Raw genomic sequence first — 23,267 nt, forward strand, 5'->3', positions numbered from 1 at the left:
TATTTATTTTTTATTACATGGTCATGTAAAGGTTTTTAAATAATAATTCCGATTGTGCTCTAAAGTCTGTTTTGATGTTTTAAGAGCACTTGTAAATTGTAACTGCTTTCAATAACTCCTTATACTTCAACAGCTACTAAAAAAAAAAGGCAATTTGACTTCAGTTTTGGTTAGATCTACTATCCCAGTTAAATCCATACACACATCGATAGTCCATTTGTCAGAATTAATCTTTTTTCTTTGCAGCTTCCCTCTTCTTCTAAGTGGGGACAGCAGTCTGCCTCTGCATCTTCCCTTACCCAGACACAGAACACGCTGTCTCTCAGCGAGATCCAGAAACTTGAAGAGGAGAGAGAACGACTAGCTAGAGAGGAGGTATGAAATGCATTACCAGCTTCTCTTGTTAGTTTAGTCAATGCTTCACCTCCATTGCTCCCTATGCCAACATGAACATTGTCCTGTAGCAGCGACGCCAGCAGCAGGAGCTCCAGAGGCAGCAACAGCAGCAACAACAACAACCTCAGACTAAGCTTTCAGGCTGGGGCAGTGTGGCCAAGCAGCCTGCCGCCACTAAATCCCTTCTAGAGATTCAACAGGAAGAGGCTCAGCAGATGAAGCAGAGGAAAGAGCAGCAGCAGCAGCAGGCTGCAGTTACGCAGCAAAACCGCACACAGAACAGAGTTGTGAGTACTGGAAAATTTGAACTTTTTTACTACTTGCATATACAGTCCTCTCCGAAAGTCTTTAGTTTTTGCTATGAAATGAAGATGTTTTGAGTTTGAGATGGGGGGGAGACTAATATGAAATGATGGATCAGAATTTCAGCTTTCATTTAGGGCTGGGCAATAAAACGGTATCGGTATTTATCGACGGTACACCTTTATCGGTGACAATACAAAAAATGTTTAGTATAACGCTCGATAAAATGTAAACTGACATGAAGTTTGTGTGCATGAACAACCCTCAAGCGTGCTCCATCCCTGGATCATAAACAGCCTATCATATATGCCTTGATAAAGGATTGTGCTACAAGTGACAAGTAAACAGCCAATAACAAGTTGCTAATCTATGGGATTTGATTGCACCATCGCCATGTGACATCAGACCACACGTGAAAATGAGTTCAGTGCCTGCCGAGGAGATTGTGAATAGAAAAGGACGTCAACTCGCCAGTGTGGTAGTATTTTCATTTCTTTTTGTCTGACCAACATCAGAACACCATTGTGTGTAAGCTTTGCAAAAAAATATGCAGTTTCTTTGTACAGACAAGTAGGGAGAAACAAGCTGCGAGAGACTTGTAGTGCACCTGTGTGAAGTGTGTGTGACTGAACAGCGCACAAGGAAGAAACGTGACATTTTGCAGTTTTCTGTTAAAATGTCGACTCTGGCGAGGACAGTGAGTGTCCTCAGAGCAGGAGTTTGACTTGTCAGACCTAGGACCTCAGAACAGAGTCTCCTCTACAGGAGATGAAATGTATACTCAATTGGGTTAAGGTCTGGTGAGTAACTTGGCCAGTCAATCCACTTTTCCTACAGTGAAGTCCACTGTTGTGTTGGCTGTGTGTTTTGGGTCATTGTCTTGCTGCATGATGAAGTTCCTCCTAATTAGATTGGATGCATTTTGCTGACAGAATGTCTGCTGCTACCATCATGAGTTTCATCTTCAATAAAGATTAGTGAATCTGTTCCAGAAGCAGCCATGCAAGCCCATACCATGACACTACCTCCACCATGCTTGATCGATGAACTTGTATATTTTAGTAGAGGTTAATTCTAGTTCTATAAATTTTTTGGCTCATTTCTTTGCACATTCCAATGTGGCCTTCTGATTCTTAATGCTGATGAGTGGTTTACATCTTGTGGTGTGGCCTCTGTATTTCTGCTCTCAAAGTCTTCTACAAACTGTGGATTGTGATACCTTCACTTACTGTTTTTTGCATTTTTCTTCACAGTGATCTCAGTGTTTTTGTCATCAACTGTTTTCTGACCTGTTCAGAGTCTGGTTGTTAGTACACCAGTAGCTATACTTGATGCTTGTGCAATGGCTCTGATTGATTTTCCTTTTCTCTCAGCTTCAAAATGACTTGTGTTTCTCTCATAGACAGCTCTCTGGTCTTCATGTTGGTTTATCCTTATTAACAACAAATGCAGTCTTCACAGGTGAAACCCTGGGCTCAAACCAAGAGTAGATTTTCAGAGCGTGCTAATTAAACAATCAGTCTAACTGGGCAACAAGAATCACCTGGCAGTCACATGTTCCTGTGTTTTTGGTCACTTGGAAAAGGTGTGGGTTCAAACAAAAGGTGCCATTTTACAAGTTGTTTAACACATAAAGATGTAACTCAGGAAACTAAAGCTGAAATTCTGATCTGTCATCTCCTATTCATATCTTCATCTCAAATGTCTTCAGTGAATAGCTAAATCAAAAGAATTGGCCTTTCTGTTCCAATACATTCAGACTGTAAATACAAGACTCTTCTGTATGTATGCCTCATAAATCATGCAATAGTTTCTCAAATGTTCTGTGTAATAGGTTCATGTCTGTTAGACTAAATGTTTGTGTGCATGCACACAGGCTTCGACCTCTTCAGTGTGGGGTTCAGTGAGTAATACCAGTCAGTGGGACAGCAGCAGCATTTGGGGTGACACTCAGAATGCTAACCTAGGCTTCTGGGATGAATCTATGAAGGAAACTGATCCACCTCCAACCACACGAAAGAACAACCCACAGAAAAACAAGGGAAACGTTAACCTCAGGTAAAGACTTGGTCATGTAGCTTGCAAAACACACAGCTTCCAATTCCCAGACCTTTTAGTGTTAGAAATTGAGATTTTCCCAGTTACGTGCAAAATACGGGGTTCATACAAGGTGCTTGAATTTGGCTTTTTGAAATTAAAGTACTGGAAAACCTTGAAAATAGCCATTGTTTTCTCTAGTGGTGCTTAAAAAATGCTTGAATTATAAAAAGTCAGTAAGTGTGCAAACGCTAAGAAGTGTTTATTTATGATAGAACATGAATACAATCCTTTCACTCAATATATGACACCCTGCTGCAGCCCCTCCCGCTATTCCCTCATTGTGACAGAGAAAGCTCCGGGAGTAGCTATCTAAAAGTAGCGACGTTACTAACTTAACTACATTTTTCAGTAGCTTGAAAGTGGCTCAGCTACTTCAAAAATACTTTAAAAACCCCATTTTTTCAAAGGAGTAGCAATGTAGCACAATTTTTTTTTTTTTTTTTTTTTTTGTGTGTGTGTGTCCAGTTATAACTGTGCTCTTCATTGCATATCTGCAGTGCCCGCTTGCTTCATAGGAATTAAGAGCCTCATTGTAGCTCGCATGGACAGGAAGTGACCATCTGATGGACACGTAAAGTGACCAAGCACAGTTTGTTACATGCTGTATATGGCGGGTAAATGATAATACCATAATAAATGAAATGATAATACCATAATAAATGAACACTGGAGTTTATTCTCTGATACAGAGAACATTACTGGCACTTTGTTGTTAATAGGCAACACAACACAATGTTTACATTTGCTTACAAATAAAATAAAATAATTCAGAGATGATCAGTGCATGCCGAGGGAGTTATTTTATGTCCTGAATACAACAGTCTGATTGCATTTCTTAACATCTTGTTTAAGGGAGCAGCAAGAGAAAAAGTTCCCTTATTTATTTTTAGTTACATGATTCATTAATTAATCACTGGTTAAAAATAAAAACCCCAATAATAATAATTTATCGTTGCATGTATTATTATTTACCAATCGGACTCATCCATTATTAAAGTTTGACACACTTATCCTTATTGTCCATGATGGAGAGGGAGATGGCGACTGATTCTGATAATGAGAGAACCAATTACTTATGGCCATATTTGCCGAAGTTTATGTGGAATCAAATACTAAAGCTCATACCTTTTTATATGTAATCTTTGTAAACCAAAGATTAAAATATTTCGTCCAATACTTTGATTGTAATACGACGTCCAGGAGTTCAAGCACAAATTTAAGGACACATATAGAGGTGAATGCAATTTGTCATGTTAAATTGATAATGCAGGATTATACACAGTTATATTCATAAGCTGATTTACAATCATCATATACTAAAAATGTTGCCCATTTAAGTAGCTTCATTGTACTTTGTGTTAGTAACTTGTAGTGTAGCTAAGTAGCCTTTTTTTAAAAAGGGTAGCTTGTCTGTAGTGTAACTACTTCAAACTCTGAGTAGCTTGTAAAACTACAGTTTTAAAGTAGCTTCCCCAAAACTGCTGACGTCACAGCACAGCCATTGTCTTTAATGTGTATGATGATTTTTGTCAGACGATGTCGCGGTGGTAAAATCAGGATTTTAGCAGTTCAGAGCAGCAGCTTGGAAGTGACTGCTGTTTAACATCATGTCTTAACGGGCCGTTTCAGTCTCTATTTCATACTCGTTCTGTCCGACAACAGAAACAGTGAAATATGTAAATGAGAACAGCTTTTATAGGGAATTTGGCTGTATTAAAATAGTGTGCGCACAAAGAGTAAGAAAGAAGCAAACAGATGTCAGGACTGACACTAGGCAGAAGGCAAAATTGACAGGATGACATAATGAAATGCTAATTAGCACATGACTTCATCTAGCTACGTTTAGCGACTTTCCAATGAAAGTTGTTGGTATATTGAGTTTTGACAAAGACGAAGCAGTGCCTGGGAAAATTTGTCTAGCTTAGCTGGAAAGGTACCATATAAAAATTGGTGGTTTTATTATTATGTATTTTTAATTACTTAATAAATTTTAACCGAAATGAATGTTTGAATGATAGCTCTTGTATAGTCTTGTATATGAAACTGAAAATATAGTGCTTGAAAAGTCCTTGAAAGTCCTGGAGTTTCATTCGTACAGAATCATCTGTATGAACCCTGTATGACAATCTCAGTGAGTCGCTCCAATTATTCCTCTGACCAATACTATGGCACATGTGGTCACAACTTTAGCAGAGGTGTCATATATGACCTCTGATTAAATATGCCTAGACATTACTAAGAAAAACAAAGCTTGGAAGGAAGGAACAGAGATTGTTGGTGCCTCTGCGAAGTGTATTGAGCATCTTGAATCTTAAAACTGTATAAATGGACACAGGGCATCAACATTATTGTTATAGTATGACGGTTACATGGAATTTTCCAGCAAACAGATTCATTATTCTTTACAACATCTGAATAATCAAATTGCTTTGGCATTAAGTACTTTGTGAGTTGTAGCTTGGTGGATATTGCTAAAGCCATATCTGTCTGGAAAGTATTCAGTTGGAGCCAGTGAGTGAATCACTTGCATGTGAATGCCTTCTTCACTCCATATATCAAAAAGGCATTTTGTCTTCTGTGCAGACCACAATGTTTCTGTCCTAGCCTTGTAAAACTTAAAATTGAAAGCAATACAAGTTATCGTCACAGATTAAGATGTCTTGTGTGTCCCGTTTCTACCATTTTTAGTGGACTAGAGATTGTTTTATATGAAGAAGACACTTCGTCTCATGTGCTGCTATGACACTTTCTGTTTCTCATTAATCAGTGCCTTTTACATTGAAGATGATTAATTTAGATTATTATAAATGTTCAAACAGCACAGATTTTTGTGTTAAGTATTAAGTAGCTAATATTCTTTCCTCTGGTTTGTGTTTTAGTAACAGCAACAGTGGGAAATCCAGTAAGAAGGTAGAAGAAGAGGAGAAACTTTTAAAGCTCTTTCAGGGAGCCAATAAAACTCAGGATGGTTTTATGCAGTGGTGTGAGCAGATGCTACACACACTTAACACTGCCAACAACCTTGACGGTGAGGTACTTGCACCCACCTGCAGGAACACACAAAACTGCAGGTGTAAATGCATTAATGACCAATTTGAAAAAGATTTAAATCTCATTGCTCAAAGCATTTTAGGAGTTGTGAAATGCATTTTATCCAGGTGTAAATACGTCCATCTAATTTACTTTGACATCCACAACAAAAGTTTGAGAGTTCAAATCCTGGTGCTGCATATGTTGGGTCCTCGAGCAAGACCCTTAACCCTCATCTTTTCAGATCAGTTGTGAATTGGTTTGGATAAAAGTGTCTGCCAAATGAATGAATGTAAATGATCTGCTCCCAGAGTCATAGTTCTGTTCTTGCACATAAATTTATCTGTGGACCATAGTTTTGTATAATGCGTATGGTTAAAATCTTAAAGAAAAAATGTCCATTTTGAGAGAGCAGTGTGACTGAAATGTTTGATTGATATTGTATTTATTAAATGCACAGAATCACAGAGTAATCAAACTCTATTCCTGTAGTGAGATGTATAATTGTCTGGTCAGCAATATAATCTTAAGCATAATTAATGTTTAAATACCAGTAATATAGCTGAACTTAAATAAAAGAAGAAAAGGAAAACATGGAAGTGTTTTGTGGCATTAATTTGACCTCTTAGCAATGATGCAAATTTATTATAATGAATAATACATTTTACAAATTAGTTTATTATTGTAATAATTTCCTGTAAAAGTAGTTCCAAGTCACCTGGTTGCCCTTAGCCATCTACAAATTACTTAATCAGGAAATTCAGTGTACTCGAAGTCCTACTTATGATTTTCAATAAGATATTAATGCTCAATGGTTACCCTTAAACTTAATGATCTCTCTCCCTCCCCTCCCCTCTCTCTTTCTGTCTCTATCTCTGTCTCCATGTCTTTCTCTCTTTCCCTCTCCATCTTATTTGTTTGACCCTTTTTTCTCTCTCCATCTCTAACAGTCCCTACATTTGCGTCGTTCTTGAAGGAGGTGGACTCTCCATACGAGGTGCATGATTATGTACGAGCATATCTGGGTGACACACCCCAGGCCAAGGACTTTGCCAAGCAGTTCCTGGAGCGCCGTGCCAAACAGAATGTCAACCAGCAAAAATCTTTGCCGAGTCAGCAGCCAAAAAATCAGCAGGTTTGTGCAGCACAAACATCTCAAGACTGAGGAGCAATGTTTGAGGAGTTCAGTATCAGACTATGATGGAATGTGAATGGGAAAAAAAAAAAGGCATGTCTCTTACACTACATGGCCAAAGGTTTGTAGACTCCTGACCATCACACCCATATATGGTTCTTCCCCTTAAGGAAAGACTTTGCCACAATGTTCGAAGAACACAGTTGTATAAATTGTCTTTGTAAGCTTTAGCATTACAATTTCCCTTCACTGGAACTAAGAGGCCCAAACCTGTTCCAGCATAACAATACCCCTGCATACAAAGCAAAGCCCATAAAATCATGGTTTGCCAAGGATGGTGTGGAAGAAGTTGAATGGTTTGCACAGAGCCCTGACCTCAACCCCACTGAACATCTTTGGGGTGAATTGGAATGCTGACTGCACCCAAAGCCTTCTCGCCCGACATCAGTGCCTGACCTCACTAATGAATGAGCACAAATCAACAGTCACGTTCCAAAATCTAATGGAAAGCCTTCGCAGAAGCGGAGAGGTTATAAAAACAGACAGCAAATTGAGGACTATCTGGAATGGGATGTTCAAAAACCACATACGAATGTGATCAGATGTCCATGAATATTTGGCCATATTGTGTGTTTCTGTTCCTTCTTAGTAATAGCAATCATATTTTTGCTATCCGTTATGTTGTGCTTTTTAGCATTTAAGACTTTACTGTAATTACCTAATAAGGGATAATATAATTTTCAGAATTCAGTTCATTGTAGCATTAACTGTGTGTCTTTTGTCAGGACTCGGTGTGGGCGGTAAACCAAACTGTTTCTCAGCCAGTTTTTCAATCCAACCACTCCACGAAGCAACAGCAACCGCGCTTTGAGACGGTCACCTCTGGAAAGAAGAAGAAGAAACAGAAAATGGTGCGGGCAGATCCCAGTCTATTAGGTGAGCCAGAGAGAGACTTGTGCCGTGTGTTAGTGGAACAGGATTCTAAAGTTTGCATAAATTGGTGAAAAAAATGCAGGGCTGCATTACACTGGTCTTATGTACATTTTCACTTGTACCTTTGTACAGGCTTTTCAGTCAACGCGTCATCTGAGCGATTAAACATGGGCGAGATCGAGACTGTGGAGGACTTTTGAGACCTGCTGACAACTCCTCCCTACTGACTATGTCCGTTCACAACAGCTGCCATTTTTACCCTATATTACACTTTTTTTTGTTGTTGTTTTGTTCTGTTTTTTTGGGGGTTTTTTTGTTTTGTTTTGTTTTTTTTTTTTAAAAGGACCTTCCCTTGTTCCCATCATCAATTCTTACACATCGAGTCCAACCAGGAAATGGACGCGTGGAAGTCTCCTTACTCTAGAGGAAAATACAGAAGCATCTTGCCTGAATTGACCCTCACATCACGAAAAGAACCAAAACTTACATGCAGCCCAAATATGTGATTAAAGAATTTATCACTGCTCAAGAGCAATGGGAATTCACATGTTCCGGCTTCGTGTGAGATTTCATTATTCTATCTGGATGCCTTCGTGAAGGAGGATTCATTCACATCCCCAAATCACAAATCATTTATTAGTTATTTTAAAACATTCATTAAAGCAGTTATAGATAAATTTAGACAAAATATTCTATATACCCATGTTATTGTTATTTATTAATTTTGCTTCCTTTTGTTTTCTTTTCCTCCCTCTCTTCTCTCCTTTGTTGCTGTTTGTTGGCAGATGATGACGACAAAGTAGGACCTAAGGGCATATAATCACTGCCGTCCTGTTTTAAGGACGTGTTTGAAAGTTCCAAGTAGCTATCAATTTCTTGTAAAATAATAGGCTGTTTAAAAAATAAACTTTCAATTCTGCATCTGTATTATAATATATGGAGACAATGAACCAACTGAGTCATACTTTTTTTTTTATTGCAACATGGAAAAAGAATAAAAGACAGTCTCTTGTGTGGGCTGTTCTACATCATCTTGTCTCTCTCTATGGACACTTGGGTGTTTAAACAGAGATGATCAGGATTTTCATTTCTCTGTAGGGCCATGGAAGGCAAACTTCATTTTAATTATTCAGTGTTATTTCTTCCTAAAGATTTGGTGATATGTTGTCACTGAAATGAATTTATATGCCACTAATGCCATGGTTGGTTATAAGATATTTAACTTTCTCTTTATTCATGCTTTGTGGAAGATTCCCAGATTGAGGGAGAACATTACTGCAGTGATGATTACTTCTGAGCACAACTGACAAAAAGCACTTTAACATGCAACAATCATATTTTTCTTCATTCAAATTCAGAGTAAGGTAATCCTTCACACAAACTCTTGCTGTTCATGAAAATCTAGTGCCCTAGACCAGTGGTTCTCAAAGTGGGGTCCAAGATTTGTTTTACCTCCATAATTTTGTTACAGTGATGATATGACTCACAAATATCAATCTGATTATTATTGAAATCTTAATTATTGGCCTTCTTCACTGGTCATTTGATTTGTATGGGTTTAATCCACACTTCACTACCTCAAAAACAAGTGGGCCTGTAAATAATGTCAACTTGGGCTGTTGGTGGAATATTCTGTAGGTGGAAAGTTCGGGAATAAAAAGTTCTATGACCTCAATGAATAGCCTATATATTAACATTTTTTAGAGTTACATATTTCAATACTTTGATTAATATAAACTGTTATAATTGTTATAGATAGATATGAACTGAGGGGGTTAATGGAATATATTTTACATTTAAAGGGTTTCCTGTCTACAAAATGTTTGAGGACCTCTGTTCTAGATGTATAGGACATATATAAATTGTGAATGATTGTTCCTCTATACCTTTAAGTCCTTCAGGATCACTCTTTAGATGCTCCTGTCTATTTTTTTTATACTTAATTTCTTGTTGATTATAATTAGATGTGCATTTTGTTTTGGAGGACTACAACAACACTACAATGTTAACAACTTGGCTGGTCTTAATCTGTAGGGATTTTAAAAAACAAAAACAAAAAAAAACTACCTTTCCTAACAGGATCGGTCTGTGCCATAAAATTTATATATAAAGTAAAACCTGATTTTTATAAATGGTACAAGATCAATATCATTAACAGGTGTATTAATGGTTCTTGACAAACTGTAATCAAACACAGATTGCTGTGTATTATTCACTGTTTGCTGTTTATCAAGTGGCTGTAGAATTTGTGACTGTGAAATATCTTAAATATCTAGTGTCACCACTTGACTAAAGACCATTTGGATTTTAAGCTTGTCCAAATGTTCATGAAATGAAGCTGTAGGTGGAGATGCTGACAATGTCCACTCTGTCCAGTAAGCACACCCCTCCTTTTTCCAACTTTTCACCTTACTGCTCCTCTACCCTACTCACACTACCTCTTCTACTTTGAGCCCCTGGTCTGGAATTAGTGGCGAGACACCTGGTGAACAGCACAGACAACATGGCCTTTTACAGAAGCTTCAGTACACAGTCCGGATTTCTTTTTCTTACAGTTTTTGTCCTCTGTGTGGCTTTTGTACTGACAGGTAAGAGTACCCTTTTCTTTCATATTTGCAATAAGTCTAGAATCTTTTACCTCACTGGGGATTAATTAGACATTACTTGAATAATGCAGACTGAGCATAATGTAGACATGAATAAATGAAATGGTGATAGTTATATCTTCAGTTGTGATCCACTCATTTGTGTAAATTATGTAGGTTAATTTTTTTGAATTTCTCATTAATATGAATAGTAGAGGTTTCTCTGAATCCTTGTGTGATCAGCTCATGAACTTGAGACTTGAGTGTATGTGGCATTTCCTGTGTTTTCATTTTGAGAGGCCCTTATTGACTGTAGAAACTTTTATTATATATATTTTTTAATTAGAATGATTGGTGCTTATTCATTATAAATTTTGATAAACAGCATGAGAACTTTAAGAGCTTTAGGAATTTTCTTGAGATTTTCTGAGTTTTAAAGTTAAGAGGTCTTGGGGATCTAAGGGTTAAACATAAAAAGAAGTAAAATATGAGAACTTTGCAAGAACATTTTTTTGTGTAGGTGTTTTGTTGTAGCCAGGCACTTGCACTCACAATTTTTGCAAATTGACATTATGGCCTATATTATTTTACAGTTTCTTGCCATTACCTTAAGTAAATTGGCCATTTATTTCACACCTTAGTGTTTTACATCAGACAAAGAATGGGTTTGTTAGACACTGTGAAAAAGCAACCCATCAGTCTTGATGCACCAAGACAGGAGTACACAGGTTAAGTACACAAGTAGGCAGTATGGCATGAGTGTAAAGTTGTGGAAAATTCCCCAAATGTAGTGTAAGAAAAAAAAAACCGAACAGCCCTGTGTAGACAGAGTTGGATGATAGGACTTAAACAATGTTTTGTCATCTTTTGTTACCAACTGAAAATCATTGACAGGTCAACCTGTAAAACAAATACTGTTTTATACCATATAGGTGTAATGATCAGATCTAATGATTATCAATTAACTTAATTTTATGTATGTTTTATTTTATAGCACCTTTAACAATAGCTATTGTTAAAAAGAAGTTTAATAGAAATCCAGGTGTAGATTTCGATCCCTAATAAACAAGCCAGATATTACACTTGTAAAGAAAGGACTTTGAGAGGAACCAGATACAGTGGTGCTCGAAAGTCTGTGAACCCTTTAGAATTTTCTACATTTCTCCATAAATGTCTTTTAAAACACTCAATTAAACAAATGAGACAAAAAGATTATACTTGGTCATTTATTTATTGAGAAAAATTATCCAATATTATGTATCTGAGAGTGGCAAAAGTATGTGAACCTTTTGCTTTCAGTATCTCGTGTGTACAGAACCCCCCTATCCCAAATTGCAGTAATATCTGCAACTAAACATTTCCGGTAACTGTTCATCAGTCCTGCAAATTGTCTTGGAGGAATTTTAGCCCATTCCTCAGGGCAGAACAGCTTAAACTCTGGGATGTTGATGGGTTTTCTCACATGAACAGCTTGCTTCAGGTCCTTCCACAATATTTCTATATGATTAAGGACTTCGATTTGACCATTTCAAAACATTAACCTTATTGTTCTTTAACCATTCTTTGGTAGAACAACTTGTGTGTTTAGCATTGTTGTCTTGCTGTATGACCCACTTTCTCTTAAGATTAATTTCATGTACAGATGACTGACATTTTCCGTTTTTCACTGGTATAATTCAGAATTCATAGTTCCATCAATGATGGTAAGCCCTCCAGGCTCAGATGCAACAAAACAGGCCTAAGCCATGATACTACCACCATCATTCACAGATGGGATAAGGTTTTTATGCTGGAATGCAGTGTTTTTTTTTCTCCAAACATAACCCTTCTCATTTAAACCAAAAATTCTATTTAGGTTTCATCTATCCACAAAGCATTTTTCCAATAGCGTTCTGGCTTGTTCACATGATCAAACTGCAGAAGGGCAAAAGGAGAGAAGAGACTTTCTCCTTGCAACCCTGCCATGCACACCATTGCTGTTCAGTGTTCTCCTGATGGTGGATTCATGAACATTAACATTAGCCAATGTGAGAGAGGCCTTGAGTTGCTTAGAAGTTACCCTGGGTTCCTTTGTGACCTTGTGGACTATTACCCTCCCCAGAAGTAGTCGAGCAACAAATATCACTCTAAGAACAAGACATGTAGCAATGGTCTTAAAATTCTTATGTTTGTACATAATCTGTCTGACTGTGGATTGTTCGATTCCAAAGACTCTTGGTATGGTTTTGTAATCTTTTGCAGCCTGATGAGCATCAACAACTCTTTTTCTGAGGTCCTCAGAAATTTAATTTGTTCATGCTATGATACACTTCGACAAACATGTTATTACATTATGTTTTAGATCATATTTATCCAGATATTTAGAAAATTCTAAAGGGTTCACAAACTTTCAAGCATCCACTGTACAAAAACTCATCCTCTTCTGTGTGATTCTGGATACTATGATTACAAATCGTTACTCTTACAACTAAATACTGTAAATTCAAATAGTAATGAGTGCTGAAAGATGCTCATATGTGTATATTATGAATATTCACCTGTGAGGAACACAGGACAGTTATTATCTTTGCTGTAGACTGAAGACATTTTGGATTTGAGATCAAAAGATGAATATGAGAAGAGAGTTTAGAATTTCAGCTTTTATTTCCTGGTATTTATATGTAGATTTGTTAAATTAAATAGAACACAGCACAATTTTGTATCAGACCACCCAATTTGTAGACAAGCAAAAATATTGGTACATGTGACTGATGGGTTCTTCTTTTTTACATAGGTGTGTGATCTTAGATTGATTGTTTAAATAGTAAATAACTCTGAACATCTACTCTTGGTTTTAAACTTCTGTGTCATCTGTGAATACTGCAGTTAAAAAGGAGACATCAGCATGAAGATCAGAGAGCTGTCCATAGGAGAAAAGCAAGCCATTTTGAAGCTGAGAAAATATGGTCAATTAGAGGCATTCCACAAACAGTGGGCATAGCCAGTACAACAATTTGGAATGTCCTGAAAAAGAATCAAACCCCTGGTGTACTGAGCAACAGACACAGAATGATTTGGCCAAGAAAAACAACAGCAGCTAATGACTGAATCATTGTGGTGAAGAAAAATCCAAAAACAACAGTCAGTGACATGACCAACAACCTCCACAGGGCAGGGGTGAAGGTATCACAATCCACCATTCAAAGAAGACTTTGAGAGCAGAAATATAGAGAACATACCACAAGATGCAAACCACTCATCAGCAGTAAGAATCAGAAAGCTAGACTGGAATTTACAAAAAAAAAAAAACATACAGAGATGAGCCACAAAAGTTCTGGAACCAACATTAACATTTACCAAAGTGATGGGAAGGCTAAAGTGTGTGGGGGGGGGAAGGATCCAAAACATACAAGCTGTGAAACATGGTGGAGGTAGTGTCATGGCTTGGCCTTGTATGGCTGGTTCTGGAACAGGCTCACTAATCTTTATTGATGATGTAACTCATGGTGGTAGCACCAGAATGAATTCAGAGTTTTGCAGGACCATTTTGTCTGCCAATTTACAGAGTAATGCATCCAAATTAATCAGGAGTAATGCATCCAAATTAATCATTGAGCGTGCATTTCACCTCCTGAGAAGGAGACTGTAGAGAGAAACCCTCCAAAACAAACAACAACTGAAAGAAGCTGTGATAAAAGCCTGGAAAAGCATCACAAAAGAAACAAACAACAATTTGGTGATGTCAGTGAGTTTCAGGGTTGATGCAGTTATTGCAAGCAAGGGATATGCAACCAAATATTAAGTGTTTAATTTGCTGTAAGTCTTATCTGTTCCAATACTTTTACTCACCTAAAAATCGGGTGGTCTGATACAAAAGAATATATGCTATATGTTGTTTAACACATCTAGATGTTAATACCATTATATAAAAGCTGAAATCCTAAACTCTTGTTTCATATCCATATTTCGATCTCAAACCCAAATGTCTTTGGTGTATAGCACAAAAAATATTGAACTTGTTCCAATAGTTTCAGATGGGACTGTATAATATTTACTGAACTGATACACAGCTTACATTTACTGAAAATGAGCAATCGCAACTAAAGCCACAAACTGCTACCTTTTCCATATGTGGCCTCATAAATGAGTTTGTGTAGCCTTCAGTACACACACTATGTTTTGGGGCCGTTACTTGCTGCTTGTCCAGTTCATACAAGTGCCCTTTTGTGGCCCAGTGTGAAGGGGAGCATTGATGGTGCTCCAACAACAAGAGATGCTTCATCAGCACAAGTAAACATACAAAAAATGTTTGCTGTTCATCAGCACATGCGCACTTGATCTGCATCATAACCATAATTTTATTTTTAATGTTACAAGAAGAGTTTTACAGTGAAGTGTGACAGAAGTGAATGTGGTTTTAGGTGGTAAATAAAATTTCTTCCAGCAAAAAATTGCTGCTTTCAAAAGTTTCTTAATTGGAGATTTCTGAAGGTTTTCTTGGTTGTTTTTGTTTAGAAGTCCGCAGTTAGGTGAGCTAACTAAATGTTAGTTGAGTTTATACAGCCTTCCATGCCTAAATTTGTGGATTTGCAAGTCGTCTGCAAGGTATAAACCTACTAAAGGCTGTCTTCTGCCCTGAAAAAAAGAAAAATCTTCCAGTCTGGATAGATGGTGTCCGTTGTAGATAAGGTCAGTACCTCTATCCTTGCAGTGTTTTTTTTTTTGGACTCTGAGAACCAGTTCCACAGGAACCAGGGTCAGGTTTCCATGGCTAGTGCAAAGGTGTGAAAAGTCACATGGTGTGTCCATGCCATGACCTGAGGAATGCAACCAAGAGATGTGAGGACATAGAAGGAAAAAAAAGGAGAGTTGATGAGTGGAAGGCAGAATAACTAGTGAAAATCCATGCTAATTCTCAACAAAGACACTCATTCATTTTTCAGCTGCTGTCCTGGCATGATCAAAGTGGTCTGTGACTAACACTTACCACCACCTACAACCTTCCGTCCTACATCTAATGCTCAGGCCTACAAGGCGTTACAGCAAAAACGTTATTTGGTTGGAAACGTTGCCATGATGTACATTTTTCCAGGCTTGACTAGTTTAAATTCCAAGTTTATAATATTCTCAACATCCCAGAACTCATTAAAGCCAATGTCTGTCTACAGACCACAGAAAGTGTGCCTAAGTTCTTACAAGGACATATTGATCTGTGACTGACGCTGTCTATGGAAATAAGAGCATCTCTGAGTGGACATGCCATTAAGACCATAGATGGTAATATGGAAATGTGTTTGTGTTCATATACAGATAGTCAAACAGATTTTACTGCTATTCCTATTTTTTTATTATTGTTATTATAAATTAGGTTAAGTTTTTGTTTTTATTTCGTTTAACATTTTCTTTACATTTTTATTTTAATGTTTATACTCAATAGACTCTACACATGCTAGCTAGATGCTATCATGTGCCAACCTAACATTTCTAGGAGGATTTTTATTTCATATTCTTAGATGTTCATAATTCTCACAGTTAATTGTAGCCAACTAGCTAACCTGACAGGATTTCTTAGAGGATGGTAGCTAACTAGCTAACATGGTAGCTAACCTGACAGTCTATATGGGTATTACATAAGTCTATATGGGTAACGTAACAGGTTAACTTGACAGGATATTTCAGAAAAATATCCTTGAGTTCAACATAAAACTATTCATTCTCAGGAACGGTTGGAGGGCATGTCTTTCAGTTTTAGGCTTACTACATGAATGAGTAACTTCTGGCCACTGATCACACCTAGTGGTTGAAATGGCTGAGATACACTGCAGAGAATTTTTTGTTTGTTTGCTTTGGTGTGGGTTTTTTGGTGGGTTGGGGGTGGTTTCAGATGACAAACAGACTAATTAAAAAGAATCTCTGCTTGGACAGAATTAAGAAACATGTAGGCTAACATAATTGTGGATATAATAGCAAGCATTGGCAAGCTATGATGGTGAAAATACAACCCCAATTCCAAAAAAGTTGGGACAGTATGCAAAATGCTAATAAAAACAAAGAGGAGTGATTTGTAAATGTACTTTAGCTTGTACTTCAACAAAAAATGTATAAAGACAAGGTATTTGATCGTTTACCTAATCAACTGCATAGTTTCTTAAAGGTAAATATTTATTTTGAAATTGATGCATGCAACACATTCCAGAAAAGTTGGGACAGGGGCAATTTAGTACTAATAGTGATGTGACAAGTCAATAAGAAGGTGATTTGATACAGGTGAGGCAATCGTCTAATCATGGTATATATGGAGCCTCCAAAAAAGGCCTAGTCCTTCAAGAGCAACAATGGGTTGAGGCTCGCTGATCTGCCAACAGATGCGTCAGCAGATAATCCAACACTTTGAGAACACCATTCCCCAAAGACAAATTGGTAGGATTTTGGGCATTTCACCTTCTACAGTGTACAATATAATTAAAAGATTCATAGAATCCGGTCAAATCTCAGTGCATAAAGGGCAAGGCTGAAAACTACTTCTGAATGCATGTGCTCTCCGATGCTTCAGACATCACAGTCTTAAAAACTGACATGAGTCTGTAATGGATATCCTGTCATGGGCTCTGGTATACTCTGGTAAACATTTGTGAGTTACTAACATTTGCCGCTGCATCTACAGATGCAAGTTAAGCCATACATCAACACTGTCCAGAAGCACTGCCGACTTCCCTGGGCTTGGTCTCATTTGAGATGTACAGTAGCACAGTGGAATCGTGTTTTGTGATCCGACAAGCCAACATTTCAAATAGTTTTTGTACAAAACAGCTGTCGTGTTCTCCAGGCCAGAGAGGAAAAGGACCAAAAAAGGATGGTTATCAGCGTCAGGTCCAAAAGCCAGTGTCTGTCATGGTATGGGGGTGTGTCAGAGCCCATGGCATGGGTAAATTGCACATCTGTGAGGGCACCATTAATACAGAAAGATATGTATACATTTTGGAGCAACATATGCTGTCATCCAGAGAAGGACAGCTCCAAACAATATTCTGCCTGGATTACAAGCACATAGTTGAGTAAGCAGAGTGTGTGGGTGCTAGCATGGCCTGCCTGCAGTCCTGCAGCCAAAATACGGTAATGAAGGCCACATACAGTTGCGCAGCTGATGAAATGCATAATGGATGAATGGGGAAAAATTCTTCTTGCTAAACTTAACCAACAGGTGTCTTCAGTGCCCAAACGCTTAATAAGTATTATGAAAAGAAAAAGTGGTTACACAGTGGTAAACAGTCAATTGTCCCAACTTTTTTGGAGTGTGTTGCAGTCGTCAGATTTGAAATGAGTGTATATTTTCAAAACTAAATTAAATTCACAAATTAAACTTCAAATAATGTGCTAATAATGTAATTTCAATATAGTATGGGGTGAATAGAATTTTCAAATTACTCTTTTTGTTTGTTTTTTTGCATTTTCCATACTGTCCCAACTTTTTCGGGATTGGGATTGTAAACTAAGATGAATAAAGGCATTCAGAATAGATTAAACCTGTACCATTTCAGGTACATGAACGCAGCTTTATCCATATCAAAGTTTCTACTATTGCATCTGTTAAAGTAACTGTTTCTGATAAGATTTTCGTCTCCTTTAAGACTCCTTTAACTTTGCCTGAGATGGGCTGATCAGTCCTTTGAGCACACGTGTTGATAGAGAAGCATTTCCATTGGCTGCAGCCTGTATGTTTAACGGCCAATCACGAAAGTCAACATTGCGCAACCACACGCAAAATATCAGAAATTGCTTTCATAGGCTTTTAAGTGAATTAAAAAAATTTTGCCTGTGTAAATTGGAATCTCCCCATACTCAGTCCCCAGGCATCCCCCCATTTCCAGCCCTGCTCATACCACCATTACCACCTTCACCCCTAAAACACATTGAAATTTCCTACCATAATTTCCATAGTTGTCCTCCTAAGTAATAATAACAAGATATTAATTCTTCATGCGGTGACCAACCTGAACATAAAATTAGTGCATGAATATAGATCCAATAGATATTAGATAACAAGAAAGTATTTATGCAACTTAAATAAGTAAGGAGTAATACACAATGTTATATGAAAATAATCAGACCCAGAACCAGTCCAAAGTTGATTATTAACAGTCCATTTGTGTGTGTGCGTACCTATACACAGTTATATTGTAATTGAGTTAATGCTAGGCAGTTATCCAACTGATTGCAAAATTTGTGATTCCATAGAAACTGTGGTTAAGGCTTCTCCCACGCTACATAGCGATAACCAGGGCACGCAGTCCGGAGATGATGGAACAGATGCAGGCCAAGTCACAACTAAAGAAACGATTCATGAACTAACACAACCCACCATCACTATAGATTACATTGACAACCTGGACACCACGACAATGGAGGAGGAAGGTACAGTCACTCTTCACACAGAAAGTGGGTGGTGTGTGCAGTTTTAAAGCTCCAGTAACTTATTCCTTACACTCTGTATTAAAAACATTAAAATCAGTATTTTTACAGTTTTTTAGTTTACTATTTTTAGTTTACTAACTAAAAATGAGACCAAATAAATAGTAAATGTACACTATATTGGCAAATGTTTGTGGACACCTTACCTTCACAGCTATATTTGGTCCTTCCCCAAACTGTTGCCACAAAGTTGGGAGCACACAATTGTCTACAATGTCTTCGAATGCTGTAGCATTACAATTTCCCTTCACTGGAACTTAGCAGTCCAAACCTTTTCCACAAAGCAAGCTCCTTGAAGACATGGTTTGCCAAAGTTGGAGTGGAAGAGCTCGAGTGGCCTGCACAGAGCCCTGGACATATGGAATGGGACATATGGGTCAGGTGTCCACATACTTTTGGCCATAAAGTGTACATATGAGTTTAATGAACAGGGGTGGGACAGAAATCTTAAGTAATTCCATAAATATTATTCTGTACCAGTAAGCTATAGAGCATGAAAACATGCAACATGTATGTAGTAAGCTGTCATACTTCTTTTTAGACTAGATTCTTTTTTTGTTGGGTGGGGCACATTTCTATTTATTTTACAGATTATCTGTAATTCTGTAATGTTGCATTTTATAGCCTACCATAGGTTTTTTTTTTTTTTTTTTTTTTTTTTTTTTTTTTTTTTTTTTTTTTTTTTTTTTATAAATAGAGAGAGCTGTAAATTTACAACGTACAGTATATAAAAAATCACCCAATCAATATTCCAGTCTAGTTTATAACTTTGCAGGAATTTCAGTGGCACTTAATAGGAAATAGTACTTTAGTGTATGTAAATTCTCAAGACACATTCTATTGTATCCCATTTCAGTTTTATGCTAGCTTTTTGTGTTTAAGATAAAAGAACATAAGAGAAATTTTATTGATCCTGGAGGAAATTCTTGTGCTAGCTCAAAACAATTAAACAACAATGAATGATAACAATGAATGTACTGTATGTGGTAAGTAATATTTGATAATTATGTACTATATTTGATAGAAGCATATACTAGAAGGATATATATATATATATATATATATATATATATATTCCTTCTCTCTTAGCTGCTAATCAAGAAGCAATCTGACCCCATACACCTGGAATTTGAGGAGGTGTGTGTGTGTGTGTGTGTGTTTTTTTCCAGGTGTTCTTGGCCCAGGTGCCATCACAGCCATTGTCATCGCTGTGTTCCTCGGTGCCTCTGTTCTCCTCGCCCTCATCGTCATCACACTCAGAAAATTCACTGCCACTTAGAGCAGGATGACCACCTGTTTTAAACCTCCCTCTCTCTCTCTCTCTCTCTCTCTCTCTCTCTCTCTCTCTCTCTCTCTCTCTCACTCTCTCTCACACACACACACTTACTCGTATATTTGTCTTCTTCAACTTTTGGCATGTCCCCTATAGTTGGCATATGAGTGGTGACATGACCCAATAATTTGTGGAAACTGTTACAACTAAGCCATGACTGAGGCTATTTTCACTTGATGATGGTCATTTCATTTCTCATATGTCCAAAAATTCTTCAACACAAGTTAGTAGGTTTTCTAGATTTAACTTGACAACTTTAACTCACCCTTGATCATACTTTTTGCTTTTAATGTTATTGGTTTCTGTTTTCTGAGATGTGCATTATTTGGCGTGGTAAATAAGACACTTAAATTCAACTTATATTCTATATTTTTCAATGGCCTTTCTCTCTAAAAATGTCATTGTGAAATTACATAAAATCACACTAGACTTTAGAAAGTAAACAGATGCCTGCATGTTCAAATGTCTAGATTTGCAAAGAAACAGTGCACATCTAACATGCATGTAACAATCTTAAAAATTTGAGGTGTGAGAGAGAGTGCAAGCATGAGCATGTGTGTGTTGTGTTTTCAGACAAAGTGGGAGAAAAATACTATGCAGAACAGAATCAATGCATTTTATATATATATATATATATATATATATATATATATATATATATATATATATATATATATATAATATTTCAATTTTATTTTAGCAAATGTACATTTGGTTGTGGACAAATTTGTGTTAAGCTTCGAGTTACAGTTAAAAATTATTTGTAATGCTATGATTATAATCAGCTTATTATGATGCTAGAAGTTTTGGATGTTTATATTCAAATGTTTAGACTAACACTATATTCATTAGCACAAAAACATGTCAGTGTTTACATGTTTCAGAGCGAAAGTCAGACAGAATCTTGATCAGTCATCATGAATTATTCACTGAATTATTCACTGATATTTGGTTTTACTCTTACTCTCAGCAACCCTTCACACCACTGTTTTTAAAGTGTCTGCTTTATAGTAACAAAATGAAAAGATATAAATAAAACCAAATCTTTAATCTTGGTGTGGTACCATTACTGTCATCACAGCAGTGGCTGTTCACTCTGCAGAAAACTTTAACAGCTGCTGTTTTTTTTTCTTCTCTAAACTGGTCCATTTGTGCAGAGAATTATTCAGTTTGTGTTCAACATTCATTCCTACATGTGGAGGTGGTTGTGTATCTAGGAAATGTTTGACATAATGAAATTGCCAACTCCTAAAGCCTGGCTGTGCACCATTCCATGTCTTTCCTAGGGTGAATGTTTTTGTTTGTTTGTTTGACAAGTAGTGTGCATGTGTTGATTCCACAGTTTAATCACTTAAATGTGTGCACCTGAAGAACTCCAGATATAAACATCAAGATTTTTGTAAGGAATGTATCCAGCACACTACGTTGGTTAGAGTATTTATACCCTATTAGGGCCTAGGGCTAGGAAAACTGAAATGTTCATGTATACAATTTGATTACTACTAAATAATACTCATCACTGGAGTTAAGTTTCTCTTCGTATAGCCTGAAAGGACCAAAAGGATTATCAGAGACCCTACAGACTACACCTTTATCTTCTGGTAGACATATACAAACTGATTAAGAAACGGTTTCCTCTGGCAGCCCATAAGATTAGTGAATAACTGGTCATTCCTCTATCTAAATAACGGAACAACTTGTACAAAGTGCTACCGTGTATTCTCTCCATTTGTTTGCTGTAAATAACAAGGTGTATAGACTACATTATTGCATGCTGTACTTACTGACTGGTATATATTTCTCCAGAATTTTACTTTACTAGTCTAGTCCCATTAATTGTTTTAATATTAATGCAACATAACTTTGCATTATACTTTCTTTATTGAGCTGCACCTAATAATTTAACTAACCTTTGGTTCTTTTGATTCCTGTGTAAAGAGTGTTGTGACAATAATATATTCTAATAGTATAGTATAATAATCAAACTCATGTTTCTCAAGTTTGTAGCAGAATGAGCATAATGCCATCTAGTGGGAAGAATTTAAACTGGAGAAACTGTATTAGTGTCCCTCCTCTATTATATTATGCCTATTATAGATATATAAACTATAGAAGAATTCATAACTAGAGCCACAGTTACTGATGTCTGTAATATAATCGTAAAACCAGAGTTTAAAGTGGATTTTCTTTACAGGATGACAACAAAGTTGATCTGAAATTAAGCGTGAGCACAGTCTGGGACCTTCTTTATCATGCAACCCCAATTCCGAAAAAGTTGGGACAGCATGGAAAAGAAAAAAACAAACAATCAAAAAGAGTCATTTGAAAATTCAATTCACCCGGTACTATATTGAAAGCACATTATTAACACATTATATTATCTTTTACGTTGTGACTAATTATTATTATTTTTTAAATATTCATTTCAAATCTGATGACTATAACACACTCCAAAAAAATTGGGACAGTCAACTGTTTACCACCGTGTGACATCACCTTTTCTTTTAATAACACTTATTAAGCGTTTGGGTGCTGAATACACCAGTTGGTTAAATTTAGCAAGCGGAACTTTCCCCCATTCATCCATTATGCATTTCTTCAGCTGCTTAACTGTAGCCTCCGGGACCTTCACTGCTTTATTTTGCGCTTCATAATGCGCCACACATTCTCAATCTGGTCAGGACTGCAGACAGGCCATGCTAGCACCCGCACTCTCTGCTTACGCAACCATGTGCTTGTAATCCGGGCAGAATGTGGTCTGGCATTGTCCTGCTCAGGATGGCAGCATAAGTTGCTCCAAAATTGTATATATCTTTCTGCATTAATGGTGCCCGCACAGATGTGCAAGTTACAGATGTGCAACTTACCCATGTCATGGGCTCTGACACACCCCCATACCATTACAGACGCTGTTTTTTGGACTGGACGCTGATAACAGCTTGGATGGTCCGTTCCCTCTTTAGACCGGAAAACACGGATGGCTGATTTGTCCAAAAACTATTTG

At 37.0% G+C, this 23,267-nt stretch overlaps 2 protein-coding genes across 6 annotated transcripts in view; both read left to right on the plus strand.

The window, feature by feature from the left end:
- Positions 1-8,928, plus strand: part of gigyf2 (GRB10 interacting GYF protein 2) — a 44,579-nt gene extending 35,651 nt beyond the window's left edge. For all 5 annotated transcript variants that reach the window (XM_017495766.3, XM_017495767.3, XM_047162431.2 and 2 more), the window contains 7 exons: positions 247-375; positions 465-683; positions 2,576-2,757; positions 5,679-5,827; positions 6,780-6,964; positions 7,750-7,900; positions 8,030-8,928. In XM_017495766.3, coding sequence (XP_017351255.1) covers positions 247-375; positions 465-683; positions 2,576-2,757; positions 5,679-5,827; positions 6,780-6,964; positions 7,750-7,900; positions 8,030-8,097 — 1,083 coding nt within the window. In that variant the 3' untranslated portion in view covers positions 8,098-8,928. The remainder of the gene's footprint in view (positions 1-246; positions 376-464; positions 684-2,575; positions 2,758-5,678; positions 5,828-6,779; positions 6,965-7,749; positions 7,901-8,029) is intronic.
- A 144-nt stretch (positions 8,929-9,072) lies between these two features.
- Positions 9,073-21,313, plus strand: snorc (secondary ossification center associated regulator of chondrocyte maturation). Its single transcript, XM_017495045.3, has 3 exons — positions 9,073-10,485; positions 18,697-18,873; positions 20,100-21,313. Exons 1-3 carry the CDS (start codon positions 10,401-10,403, stop codon positions 20,207-20,209), a joined length of 372 nt encoding a protein of 123 aa, XP_017350534.1. The 5' UTR covers positions 9,073-10,400; the 3' UTR covers positions 20,210-21,313.
- The last annotated feature ends 1,954 nt before the right edge of the window (positions 21,314-23,267 follow it).

The sequence above is a fragment of the Ictalurus punctatus genome, chromosome 20 (genome assembly GCF_001660625.3).
Source record: "Ictalurus punctatus breed USDA103 chromosome 20, Coco_2.0, whole genome shotgun sequence".
Lineage (NCBI taxonomy): Eukaryota > Metazoa > Chordata > Actinopteri > Siluriformes > Ictaluridae > Ictalurus > Ictalurus punctatus.

Coding starts and splice junctions, on each gene's coding strand:
- snorc (XM_017495045.3), top strand. CDS start 10,401: ATGGCCTTTTACAGAAGCTTCAGTACACAGTCCGGATTTCTTTTTCTT. Junction 10,486..18,696: donor TGTGGCTTTTGTACTGACAG/GTAAGAGTACCC, acceptor GTGATTCCATAG/AAACTGTGGTTAAGGCTTCT. Junction 18,874..20,099: donor CACGACAATGGAGGAGGAAG/GTACAGTCACTC, acceptor GTTTTTTTCCAG/GTGTTCTTGGCCCAGGTGCC.